Here is a 14,036-nt window from a genome sequence, read left to right as displayed (position 1 = left end):
CCTTGGGCCAAAACCGCTCCAAGGCCAACTTCGGATGCATCCACCTGTACCAGAAATCTTCTGGTGAAGTCCGGGCTCTTGAGGACAGGGGAAGAACATAGGTGGGATTTCAATGCTTTGAAAGGACCGTACTTCCTTCTTGGTCCGAGGTCGAGGGCAGTTTTGGATAGCTTCCACCTTATCCACTTGCTTATCCTAGCTGGTAGCCCAGGTACCGTGTCTCCTGCTGTGCCCACTCACACTTGGCAAGGTTGAGTGTCAACCCTGCCTTTCGGATTCTTCCCAGCACCAGTGACACATCTTGGACATGCTCCTCCCAAGTCGCACTGAAGATGACCACGTCATCCAGGTATGCTGCACTGCAGTGGTCACACCCCTGGAGGACTCTGTCCATCAGTCTTTGGAAGGTGGCTGGTGCTCCATGAAGTCCAAAGGGCATCACCGTGAACTGGTACAAGCCAGCTAGTGTTCGGAATGCTGTGTATGGCCGACACGACTTCTCCAGCCAGTATGCCAGTATCCTTTACAGAGATCCAGGGTTGTGATGTATCTGGCAGCTCCGATCTTCTCCAGTAAGTCGTCGATCCTTGGCATGGGGTAGGCATCAAACTCAGAGATGGCATTGAGCTTCCTGAAGTCAATGCATATCCTGAGTGAACCATCATTTTTAAAGACAATGACTACCGGACTGCACCATTCTGAGTTAGAAGGTTCAATCACTCCGAGCTTCAACATCTCCTCTATCTCCAGTCGCAGCTTTCCCACCAGCTGTTGGGGGACATGGTAGGGACGTTGGCGGATTGCCCGTCCATCTTTTAGGCGAACCACATGCTCAATGAGGGTGGTTTTCCCTGGCCTGACGGCAAAGAGGGATGGAGACTCCTAGAAGACCTGGAGGAGCTGTGCAGCTTGCTCTAGAGCTAGATGTACTAGGACAGGGGTAGCAGTTGTAGTTAGAGCTCTCAGTCCTGTCTCCACTTCCTCTTCCACGTCCACCTCCCTCACCAGCAGAGCTGTTCCTGGCGCCTGGATTGGACGTTCCTTCCATTGTTTCAGGAGGTTCACGTGATAAGTCTGTTTCTGTTTCTTCTTGTCCGGGTGATGGACCTCATATGTGACAGGACCCATCTTGCGGGTGATGAGGTATGGCCCTTGCCATTTTGCCAAGAGCTTGCTGTTGGATGAAGGGAGGAGCAACAGGACTTTTTGGCCAGCCTGTAGCTCACGGTGCCTGGCCTGTTGGTCATACCAGGCCTTCTGACCTTTCTGGGCCTCACGCAGGTTGACCTCTGCCTCCTCCTGGTATCCGACCAGCCGATCCCTCATCTCCAGCACAAACTGCACCACCCCTCTGTCACTCGAATGGGTGGAAGGACCCTCCCAGCCCTTTCGGAGCAGATCCAACGGTCCCTGTACCTCCCAGCCATACAACAGTTCAAATGGTGAGAAACCTGTTGAGGCCTGGGGAACTTCTCGGTAGGCGAAGAGCAGAAATGGAAGCCAGCGATCCCAGTCCTTGCCAGTGTCATCCACAAACTTCCGCAACATCCTCTTTAGCGTCTGGTTGAACCTTTCGACCAACCCATCAGTTTGCGGGTGGTAAGGGGTGCTCCTGATCGCTGAGATGCCCAATTGTTTGTGGAAGAGATGCATCAGCCTAGAGGTGAAGTTGGTCCCCTGGTCCGTCAAGATCTCATCTGGTATCCCCACTCTGGAGAACAGCTGTACCAAAGCCAGCAGAACAACGGGAGCGGTGATGGTGCGCAGGGGGAAGGCCTCTGGGAAACGGGTGGCGTAGTCACTCACAACCAGGATGTACTGGTGTCCACTGCTGCTTTTCACCAGAGGACCCACAATGTCCATAGCAATCCTGCGGAATGGAGTAGAGATGACAGGGAGTGGCTGGAGGAAAGCTCGGTCAGATTTGCGGGCAGGGCATGTTTTCTGACATGTGGGGCATGTGGCGCAATATTGATGAATGTCAGTGTACATGCAGGGCCAATAAAAGCGTGCACTAACCCGTAAATCTTTTTTATGGCGGCCAAGATGGCCGGCCCATGGGAGGGTGTGTGCTAGGTGCATGACCAGTTCTCTACAGCTAGCAGGCACCACAAGACGTCTGTGGTCATCTGTAACTTTGTATAACATGTTATTATCAACAATGAACATTTCCCTTCCCACACAATTTGTTTTGGTCTCGCATAAACAACGGTTTCAAAGTCACATCTTCCCTCTGTATCACAGAAATATTGTCAGGCACTTCCCACATTTTGTCTGTTGGTTCAGGTTCGGTAGATTTTAGCTGCTTCTCAAAGCGGCGTTGGCGACGAGATTTTTTTGGCCCCTTAGTGCCACCCTCACACAGACTACTGTCAAAATCTGGGAGTGGTTGGACTCCAGCCTTTGCCTGGGCTCGAGTGATCACAGGACACACAACATCTCCCCTCTTCCCGAGACAGTTTGGACTGGCAATTCTGTCTCCTGCAGTAAATCCACCAGTATTGGTAAATCTCTCCCTAATATGAGATCTACCGGCAAGTTGTCTACCACCCCAACAGTTAATAGGTAAGGCTGGTTCTCAAGGGTAACAGTTATCTCTGCTTTGGGGTACAGATGCTTATCCCCATGCACACACAACACATCTGCTTGGCGGCTATAGTCCACACTGCCTACTGGCACTATACTGCGTTTCACAAATGACATAAAGCTACCAGTGTCCAACAGAGCAGTAACCTGGCGGCCATTAACAGTCACAGTCCTATAGTGCTGAGCTTGCACTTCCTTATCCCCGGTAGTCTCCACCTCAGGCCGGGGTGCATAGCAAGCGCCTGTGGCCATAGCTTTGCGTATGGGACATGCAGAAGCTTTGTGGCCCGACTACTGGCAATAGTAACACACAAAGTCAAAGTCCTTTAACGGCTGCTCGTTGGTTTGGGGCAGAGCTGGGGTTACCTGGAGGTTCCTGGTTATACCCTCGCGGTGCAGGCCTTGGATAGGGTGGCTGGAGCAACTGCCGGGGTTCTGCACTGGTGGAGCATACAGCTGGTCCTCCTCTTCGAGCGTTGATGAACTGTAGAGCCAGTTTAGCAGCTGCCAGTCCCTCCCCTGGCTCATGCTCCTTCACCCATGTCCTCACCTCGGAGGGAAGTAGCAGGAGTAACTGCTCCAAGATGATCGCCTCTCCAACCTCCTCCTTGCTGTGCTGCTCGGGCCGAATCCAGCGACGGTAGAGGCCCTTCAGGCGGTGATAGGTCTCAGTGGGGTTCTCTCCCGGTGGTACCGCAGTGGACCGGAACTTCTGCCGGTACGTCTCTGGAGAGATGTCGAACTTCATCAGCAGTGCCGTCTTCAGGTCTGCATAGCAGTGGGCTCTTTCCTCATCCATCGCCGTGTAGGCCTCCAATGCCTTCCCGGACAGCAGTGGCACGAGTCGGCATGCCCACTCACTTTCCGCCCAGTTCCATGTTCTAGCCATGCGCTCAAAACGTAACAGATAGTTCTCAATGTCCTCACCCATCAAAAATTGGGGAATTTTAGGCTCACTATAGTGCCTCCAATCTGGCCTTGACTGCTCCGGCCTACTGACTGAGTCAGGAAACTGCAGAGAGGGTGCCACTGACGGTGGATCCTGGTCCCCACGCCGGGGTGCAGGTGTTGGCGGGTCAAGTCTGGGGTTGCTTGCTGGCCCTGGAGTTGCAATAGGGTCATGCAAGTTTGGGGCAGGCAGTGAAACATTTTGACGTTGCTGGGGAGCTTGAACCAGTGGAAGAGAGGTCCGCAGGCCTCGAATCTCTGCCAGCAGGCCCTCCTCTCTCCTTTGCTGTCCTGCTAGGAAGTCTCTCATTATTACTAGCAGTTCTCCCCCTGGTCCACCGGTCGGCGCTGGGGCTGCAGCGCCCTTCTCGTTCTCCGGGTCTGTCTCACAAGCCTGGTCGGTATCACTGGTTGCCGACTCCTCATCTCGCTCTTGCCTCTGGGAGCGCAGTCCGGCGCGCGGCCTGGGCAGGCGGGTTATCTTCTTTCGGCTAGCCATCCCACTTCTGACACCATATGTGACGGGGTCCTCTCTCAAACTCCTTTGATTCTCTCATAAACGGGCGTAGTCGGAAAGATCTCGTTGGTGGGTTTTTATTTTCCGCCTCCCAAAAGTGCAGAGGTGATATAGTTTTACAAAAAATGTGAAAAGTGAAAGTAACGTAAAACAAAATACCCTATTACTTACTATATCTAACAAAAGTGGAAAAAGAGAAAACAAATAAACAAAACACAATATACTTAATACTTAACACTACACAAAGTCTAAATACACAATATACACTACTACTTCCACTACAAGCAATACCAACACGTTTTACTAGGGATTCCGGTTACCTTCACTGTAACTCAGTCCATTCAAGACTGACGTCCCTGGACCAAAGCAGCTCTCTTATATCCAATAGCCCCTCCCACTAGGCTTTAAACAGGATGTACATATTATTATTATTAACACATTAAACCAATTCCTACACACAAAATATATATCCTCCACTATATCACACATACTTTCCAACTGTTGTAATTAAAGATAACCACGTAAACAGTACAATACAATAATATCGCTCACGTGATCCTTGCCTTGCGCCAACCCCTCCTATTTAACCTGGCGGACATGTGTGCCTCTGCTTGGCCAACACATCAACCTAGGAGAAGTGCAGAGCGAAGCGAATGCATCGTGACAATGTGAGTAATAAAAGTGTATGTGATGTTATGAATGAACATCTTGCTGAATAAACGTCATTCTGCTATAACCACAGAAACGGAATGAAATGATTGTGCGCATTTGGACATTTCTGACATCCTAAGAAAACTGACAGGAGGGAATGTTTGGTGTGTGCGTGTGCGTGCGTTGCTCCGCGGCATATGGCGTGTGTGTGTTTCCATGTGCGCTGTCCACATGAAACGCACCACATTACATTATAAGGTTATATGGTATATGGAAAGACAGACAATGAGTGTGTGTGTATGTACAGTATGCACACTGCCCGCAGTCAGTGACGGAGCCGCACCGTCACAATCCCCTTAACACATTAAGTGCCAAAAACCACTCAAGTTGTTTATGGGCCCATGCCGTTGAGTGCCAAAAACGACTTAAGTTGTTTCTGGTCGTTCTTCCTTTTTTCCCCCGATATTTTTATTCATTATCCACCCAGGGAGTCTGTTGTTAATAATAATAATAATAATAATAATAATAATAATAATAATAATAATAATAATAATAATAATAATAGCTTCATTTTATATAGCGCCTTTCAAAAGACCCAAGGTCGCTTTACATAGGGGGAAAAAATAACAAAAGTAACAAACATAGTGGACAGACACAACATACCATAGGGTATGAGTCTGAGGTCGCCAAAGTGCAATACCGGCCGCATCCAGCTAGACGGCGGTATTGAGCACCCTTTGAAACCTTGTATCTTGGCCTGTGCATCGATCTAATGGGTCTGGGTTGTTTTATTTTTTTTGCAGATGTTCCGTTATAACGGCCGGATTGAGAAGAAACAAATGCTCCCGACGCATGATGTGTGGTGGATTATGTTGGCGACACGATGGACATCAATACTTGGAATCGCGATCAGATAATTGGAATATTCTTTTTGGGGTACATCCTAGTCAAGGTAAGGGCTATATGATATCAATCTTGCGTTGATCCAAGCATGTCTTCACCTCGACCCGAACGCGTGTGTAACGTTAGTCCACAACGTACGCCGTTGGTGGCGATCAAAGCATCAAACCCCCCCCTTCATGCATTCATGATGAAACATAATACCTATGATATAGATTTGATTTGAGAATAATAGCGGGTCCAGGCAAGAAACGGCAACGGTTATAGTATAATACAGGAATAAGGCTATTCCTCAGCATTTCAGGAATTACGGCCCAGACCGATCTAAAAACATACTTATATTCACCATGGTATAACGCGCGAATGTATGCATGGAAATTGTTTCTCTTTTTTGCATATTGACCGGAAGAAAGTCACTGTCAAATGACCATAGCATTGTATCCATAGCTATAATATAGAATATAGTTATAGCTCTACAAACAAGGTGATGGACTCCTATCGTTTAAAGCGTGGCATTGCATAGATGGGTCCCGAAAACAGCACGGCACTCAAAGTGTTAACAATTGTGTGTATCGAGCCGTACTGTATTGTACCCATTCTGCAATAATTTTTTTTTTTACTTTTTCTCCCCATTTTCTATTTTTCTCCCTTCCCCAATTTCGTATTGTCCAGTTCTACCCCTCCCCTGTCTCGAACGTTGTTAGGCCATGCCTCCCACTGGTCGGCTGCAATGTGGACGAAGCCTTGCATCACGTGTCCCCTCCGGTACACGAGGAGGCAGCCGTCGCATCTTTTCACCTGCACAGCGCGATCTCTCAGCGGCGAGGGTCTGCGTGGGAGGCTCACGCTGCCCCCGTTGCTTCCTGATTCTGCTGCGCAGGCGCACCAACCGAACTGTAGGAGTCGCTGTCCACAACGTCCGATCCCCACCCACCAGCTTCCCACCCCCTAATACTGCCAATTGTATTAGTATGAACGACCAGCCAAGCTGGTAGCAACGCCAAGAGCTGGGCTCGAACCCAGCATCTCCTGCGTTAGTGGCGAGCGCCTTGCCCACTGCGCCACTTGGCCGCCCTCCCATTCTGCCATCTGTTAATAACGTTTTCAATAATAAATCAATCAGCCTCACCTGATGTCCCCGTCTGCGGTGAGTACATCTCGGGTCAGGCCCTCCAGGTGGATGAGGGAGTCCTGGCCCTGTCTGTTTTCCAGACGGATGTTGACAGACAGCTTCCTGTGTAGGTCCTTCAGCTTGTCTTTGTCTTCTGGGGACAGCAGGCTGATGTACTTGTCAGGGATGGCCTTTGTCGCCTGTTCTGCTACTATCAGTTGTCTGATCTGATTCTTGGCCTGCCTCAAAGCCTGAGGGAGAGAACAGTCACACAGACAAATCATTGGGTTGTGGAAGTTAAGGATAATTCCTGTTTTCAGAAGCACCAGCATTGTAACTAACTCACTCACTCACCCACTTAATACTAGAAAGAGGAAATTGATAAATTTGTGTCTGTTACAAGCCAAGAGAGTGGTTGCTCTAAACTGGAAGGAGATACAGATACCAGGATCTAAACAATGGTTAAAGGAAGTGTCAGAGAATTTGGCAATGGAAAAGCTAACCTACATACAAAAGGGAAAAACAGAACAATTTGAGAGGACGTGGGTGACATTTGTGGGGTTCTTGAGGGGTGTGAGAGTTTGAAGGAAAGATATAGGAGAAATGAGAGTTTGGGGATAGGAAAGGAAGACAGATGAGGGTGGAGAGGCCGAAGAGTTTTTATTTTTATTTTTATGATTTCTTAGAATTCATTTTACTGTATTTTTTTGTTGAAGTTTTATGTAAATGTCAATTTTAATTATAATTAGGGAATGGAGAGGGTTGAATGTTTTTTTTGTCCTGTATTTATGTTATGTATTTTCTTAACCTAGTAGAGTAGTGAGTGAGTGAGTGAGTGAGCGAGTGAGTGAATGAGTCAGTGAGTGAGTCAGTGAGTATCAATGAGCGAGTGTGTGAGTGAGTGAGATAGTGAGTGAGTGAGATAGTGAGTGAGTGAGTGAGTGAGTGAGTCAGTGAGTGAGTATCAGTGAGTGAGTGAGTGAGTATCAGTGAGTGAGTGAGTGAGTGAGATAGTGAGTGAGTATCAGTGAGTGAGTGAGTGAGTCAGTGAGTGGGTATCAGTGAGTGAGTGAGTGAGTGAGTGAGTGAGTGAGTGAATATCAGTGAGTGAGTGAGTGAGTGAGATAGTGAGTGAGTGAGTGAGTCAGTGAGTGAGTGAGATAGTGAGTGAGTGAGATAGTGAGTGAGTGAGATAGTGAGTGAGTGAGATAGTGAGTGAGTATCAGTGAGTGAGTGAGTGAGTGAGTGAGTGAGTGAGTGAGTGAGTGAGTGAGTGAGTGAGTGAGTGAGTGAGTGAGTGAGTGAGTCTCTGTACCTGGGAGGTGTCGGCACACAGCTGAAACACCGCCGGCTCTGACCCCTTCTCCTCCAGAACCATGTGGTCTCCGGCGCTGGAGAGACCGTCCTCCAGGGGGTCCTTGAGGCTGAAGAACGAAGCTATCGAAGCTATCGAATCTGTAGTGCAGGAAGTACAATGGATTTTACAAGTATTACTGGTTTACCTTTTTCTCTTGTGAGTGAGTGAGTGAGTGAGTGAGTGAAGGCCTCTGCATGCTACAGAAACTGCAACGCAACTGCAACACAACATCAGCACGACTTCAACGCAAAGTTGCAGAGGGTGTTGTAGAGTGTGTTGTGAGGATGTTGCGTACAGGCCTCTGCATCAGTGGCGTTGCGCAATATGTCGGGGCCCCCCCGCAGGTCAGACCATGAGGCCCCGCCCACTCCCCTAAATCAATAATAAAGTGAGATAATTTTGATATATTTTTCCGCCGCGTGGGAGCAAATTCGAGACACATATTCGGTTGTAAAAAGGTGTCCCATGCTGGGTACTGGAAATATGTATTCCACGCTGTTTTGGGGCTCGGCAATGAATCTGATCCTCTCGGGTGGCTTGCCGAGAAGTAAAATGAGGAAGCTGGATTTCCCCCCCCCCCCCATGTTTCGTTTCAATCCATTCCAAAGGGGTGCAGTACCACATGGAGACGATAGGGGGCAGTCTTTTCCCAATGGAGCTCAGAAAGAGTTTGCAGCACTGACGTGAGACTAGATTGATGAAATATGAATTCAAATCGCTAATAAAAAAAGAAGCGAGATCTCTCGTCGTTGGCAATGAACGGTCGGCATGAACAAATGACATATCTCGTCGTTGGCATTGAAAGTGTTAAAGAGCACCTACGGGAGGCTGCAATTAGAAACTGGCCACCATAAAGGTCCGATCCCCCCCCCCCTCCTAATAGACAGTCTCCTCCCCACCGTATGTATATATTTTCTCCCCACCGTATGTATATTTTTTCTCCCACCCACCCACTCTCTCCTAATGTACAGTCTCCTCCCCATCATATGTATATAATCTCTGTTAGGATCTATGGGTAACAATACTGTATATTTGCATATCGTATATGTCACAAATGTAACTGTACTATATACCTGTATGTCATGTATGTCCCTATGCCATAAATGTCATGATGTCATGTATGTTGTGTATGTCATAAATGTCACTATGAATTGAAAATGGGGGACCCTGATGTAAACAAGACAACAGTCTTTCTCTGGTCTGCATCCCCTTAACAATTGTGTGTATTGAGCCGTACTGTATTGTACCCATTCTGCAATCTGTTAAATAAAGTTTTCATTCATTCATTCAACAACTTGTTAATTCAGAGCATACAGCTAATGATACAGTATTAACAACTTGTTGATTCATAGAGCATACAGCTAATGATACAGTATCAACAACTTATTCATTCATAGAGCATACAGCTAATGATACAGTATCAACAACTTATTCATTCATAGAGCATACAGCTAATGGATACAGTATTAACAACTTGTTGATTAATAGCGAATTATCAATCGATCGATAGGACACGTAGTGCAGGTCAATTGTGATGACGTATGAATGCATCTATTGTTGCTATACAAATAAAGTTTATTATTATTGTGAATGTATAATGAAAATCCAGAAAAATATGACCTACCCTTTACATAACCTGCAGTATCTGGCCAATGGATGGACGTTTACGTGGCGGAGGGATGGTGGAAAAGAAAAGATTTTAAATAAATATAGACAAATTAACAGATGACTGTATATAACAGTACAAGGGAAATGTAACAGAAATGGTAAATGGTGCATTTATATATCGCTTTTATCCAAAGCGCTTTACAATATTTGTTCCTCACATTTTACCCTTTCACTCACATGTTCACACACTGATGGCAGAGGCCATCATGCAAGGTGCCAACCTGGACATTGGGAGCAGTTAGGGGTTAACTGCTCCCGATGAGCTGGTCGGCACCGTGCATGGTCGCCTCCGCCGTCGGTGTGTGAATGTGTGAGGCTGCGAAAGCTGAGGATGTGAAGTTGTAAAGCGATTTGAATTTTTTTTTTTATAAAAGAATTATCAAAGAAAAGCAAGACAAAAAGAAGACTTTTTTTAAATACCTTTGAGCTTGGTGAAGACGGTCTTCCCCTCCACCTCCTGGCCTTCTCTCCTCATCATGCTCACGTGGAACTCCTTCACCATGGCCGTCTGGAAGACCAGGATCTTCACGCTGTTGACAAACCGCTGGTGTTTCTTCCTCACAAAGTCCACCACAGCGCCGATCATGGCGTCCGCTGCGGCGGCGGGGCCGAGCCCTCCCACGCCTAACAGTCGTGTGGAGAGAGATGGACAATGATTCTTCTTTACGGTCAGGTAAAGACTGTCAGGTTTTAAACTGTGTGGGTATCAAACAGGGAAGAAATACTGTCAGGTTTTAAACTGTGTGGGTATCAAACAGGGAAGAAAGACTGTCAGGTTTTAAACTGTGTGGGTATCAAACAGGAAGAAAGACTGTCAGGTTTTAAACTGTGTGGGTATCAAACAGGGAAGAAAGACTGTCAGGTTTTAAACTGTGTGGGTATCAAACAGGAAGAAAGACTGTCAGGTTTTAAACTTTGTGGGTATTAAACAGGAATAAAGACTGTCAGGTTGTAAACTGTGTGGGTATCAAACAGGAAGAAAGACTGTCAGGTTGTAAACTGTGTGGGTATCAAACAGGAAGAAAGACTGTCAGGTTGTAAACTGTGTGGGTATCAAACAGGGAAGAAGGACACTCACTTTAAACACCTTTTAACACTATACCATATTTGATATATGTATTACCAAAGGATTTGCACTACATCCCTACCTCATTTTTGCATTTTGTACTTTATTGTATATTTTGTATAGTGTTTGGTCTTTTTTATTCTTTTTACTGTATGAAGCACATTCTCAGGGAGGCTCATACAGAACCAAGCATTTCACTGTAATGTACATGTACCTTATATATGTGACAAATAAAACAAAACTTGGAACTTGAAACTTGACCAGCAGCACACTACACGCACCTGTTCCCAGGGCTGGGAAGGCCACAGAAGTAAACCTTTTCTCTTCGCACGCCTTCAGCACAGAGTACACTATGTCCTTGATCTTGGCAGCGTCATTTTGTCCCATGACATGGATGATGTGTCTGCAGAGCAGCTGGCCGGCCGACGTCATTATCATTGAACTGTCCTGGAATCCGGGAGAATTCACTGTAAAAAATAAATAAATAAGTTTCAAGTTCAAGTTTCTTTATTAGTTGTCATACAAAAATACAGAATACTTTTATATGAAATGCTTCTTTCTGTTTTGCTCCTGAGAGTGTGCTAGATAAAAATAGATAAGTATAAAATAGAAGTCAAAAGTACGTAAACAAAAGTATTCAATATATATCGTTCAAAGAGGCAGTTGTTTGGGTGGCTGGAGTCTTTGATTATTCTCTTATATATAATAATAATAATAATAATAAGATAAATAAATAAATAATATAAATAAGCAGAACGTGAGGTTTAGAAACGACTGCCGGTTATGGTGTGTTGAGCAGTCGTGGTTTAGTCCTGCTCTGTTGCTAATCCTGAACTTAACACTATTTAAGCAACCGTAATCAACGTGGACATATCTCAACTTGTCAGCATATGTGTAATGCAAGCAAATGTGCAGAGAAAAACAACCGAGGACAAAGGTGGGACGACTGAAGGGCCTCGTAAACGAGGAAAACGTGCCGGGATCTGACCTTCGAGGGAGAAGGAGCTAGCTTAGCAGAGGCAGCTAGCTTAGCAGAGGCAGCTATCTTAGCAGAGGCAGTTCGTTTAGCAGATGGAGCTAGTTTAGCAGAGGCAGCTCGCTTAGCAGAGGCAGCTCGCTTAGCAGAGGCAGCTCTCTTATCAGATGGTGCTAGCTTAGCAGATGGAGCTAGCTTAGCAGAGGCAGCTATCTTAGCAGAGGCAGCTAGCTTAGCAGAGGCAGCTCGCTACATATCAGCTACTAGGGCTGACCTTCGAAGCTTTTTTTGACCGTCGAAGCTTCGGGGCCGAGATTCGATTATAATCCGAAGCTTAAAAAAAAATAAAAAATAAGTATAATTTTTTTTTATCTTATGTTGTGGGACTTGTACAGCACTTTGGTCAACTTTGTTGTTTTTAAATGTGCTCTATAAATAAAGTGGATTGGATTGGATTAATTAATTAAATTAATAATGAGTCGAGAGCTGCGCTGCCTGGGCGGCTGCTCTCCGTTACACAGCCAACAACATTACATTACATAATTATGTTGCAACCTTCGTCTATAAAGCAAACAATTATATAAATATTTATATGTAGTTAATAGAGACAAAGGCAGAATTCGACTTAATTTTTTATTAAGACATGTTTTTATATGGGTCGGGACACTATAAAAAATACTATAGAGAATTGTCAGTGCTGTAAAGTTTAAACCGATTTAAATCTTAGACAAACGAAACACTTTGCTTTTATGAAATATTGTAAGCCGTCATTTTTTTTTTATATATTATTTTTTAAACATTCACATAAACATAACATAAAATTAGATATACAAGCATTAATTCACAGTACTCCTCCAATTTAAATCACCATTTGAATAAATGTATTATACAAGAAATATACCTAATACTTGCTATCTAATACCCTACATACATATGCTCTTGCTCGCCCCCCCCGGACCCCCACTTGGATAATCCATCCATTATCATTCGCTCCTTTCCAGGCACTACAATTCATATGCTAGCTTTTATTCTCTCCACCACTTCTAACCACATTGCAATTTTGGATTCACTGACACCTAGAATCCTTGCTGTAGATATTTCTAGATAAATCACATCGAGATATGTAAGAATCCAAACTTTCCTACAATTTTTTTCCGGTTGAAACCATCGTGATGCTATCAGCTTTTTAGCCACTGTGATACCTGATAAAACTAATCTCTTTAGCTGTATAGGGACTGCAAACTCAAAGACATAATTCAACAGCAATACAGAGGGGTGTACAGGTATATCCAGAATTAAAAAAAAATTGATAATTGCTGGGACACTTCTTTCCAGAATATCTTAACTGATGGGCAGTCCCAGTACATGTGCATAAATGTACCCTCATCCCCATTTGTACACAAGGTGCATCTGGAGTCTTGTTTAAGTCCCATTCTGTTCAATCTTATAGGAGTCAGGTATGTGCCGACCAACTGGCCCCAGTATTCACTGACATATTTAACCTGTCCTTAGAACAGGCTGTCATCCCCACCTGCCTGAAGAAGTCCACTATTATCCCTGTACCCAAAAAATCCAAGCCTGCTTGCCTCAACGACTACCGCCCTGTAGCTCTCACCTCCATAGCCATGAAGTGCTTCGAGAAGCTAGTAAAGGGCTACATCTGCTACTCCCTCCCCATCAACATGGACCCCCTGCAATTTGCATACCGCCCCAACAGGTCCACGGAGGACGCCATATCCCATGTGCTGCACACAGCAGCATCACACCTGGACAAGAGGCAGGGGAACTATGTGAGAATGCTATTCATCGACTACAGCTCGGCATTCAATACCATAGTCCCCTCCATACTCATAGCCAAGCTCAGGGACCTGGGCTTGGGCTATGACCTCTGCCAGTGGGTCTTGGACTTCCTGACTGGCAGACCCCAGGTGGTGAGAGCAGGCAACTGCACCTCCTCATCCATCACCCTCAACATAGGGGCCCCCCAGGGCTGTGTTCTGAGTCCCCTCCTCTACTCCCTGTACACACACGACTGTGTGGCTCAGCGGAGTAGCAATACAATCGTCAAATTTGCTGACGACACAGTGGTGGTGGGCCTGATCTCTGCCAACGACGAGAGGGCCTACCTGGAAGAGGTCAAGGTCCTGGCGGGATGGTGCCAGGAAAACAGCCTCTCCCTGAACGTCAGCAAAACAAAGGAGATGATTGTGGACTTCAGGAGGTCGGGGGTCAAGGACTACAGCCCCCTCAGCATCG

General features: G+C 46.0%; 1 protein-coding gene across 1 annotated transcript in view; it reads right to left on the bottom strand.

Moving 5' to 3' along the window:
• Window positions 1–14,036, bottom strand: part of LOC311235894 (protein mono-ADP-ribosyltransferase PARP14-like) — a 139,140-nt gene that overhangs the window by 23,095 nt on the left and 102,009 nt on the right. The window contains 5 exon segments of the mRNA XM_084323416.1: window positions 6,732–6,964; window positions 8,029–8,168; window positions 9,695–9,715; window positions 10,159–10,362; window positions 11,086–11,271. Of these exon segments, the coding sequence (XP_084179542.1) occupies window positions 6,732–6,964; window positions 8,029–8,168; window positions 9,695–9,715; window positions 10,159–10,362; window positions 11,086–11,271 (784 nt within the window).

The sequence above is a fragment of the Notolepis coatsorum genome, assembly GCF_963971535.1.
Source record: "Notolepis coatsorum genome assembly, chromosome: 10".
Taxonomy (NCBI): domain Eukaryota; kingdom Metazoa; phylum Chordata; class Actinopteri; order Aulopiformes; family Paralepididae; genus Notolepis; species Notolepis coatsorum.
The sequence above is the reverse complement of the archived record's forward strand: the minus strand, read 5'-3'. Positions and strand labels throughout refer to the sequence as shown.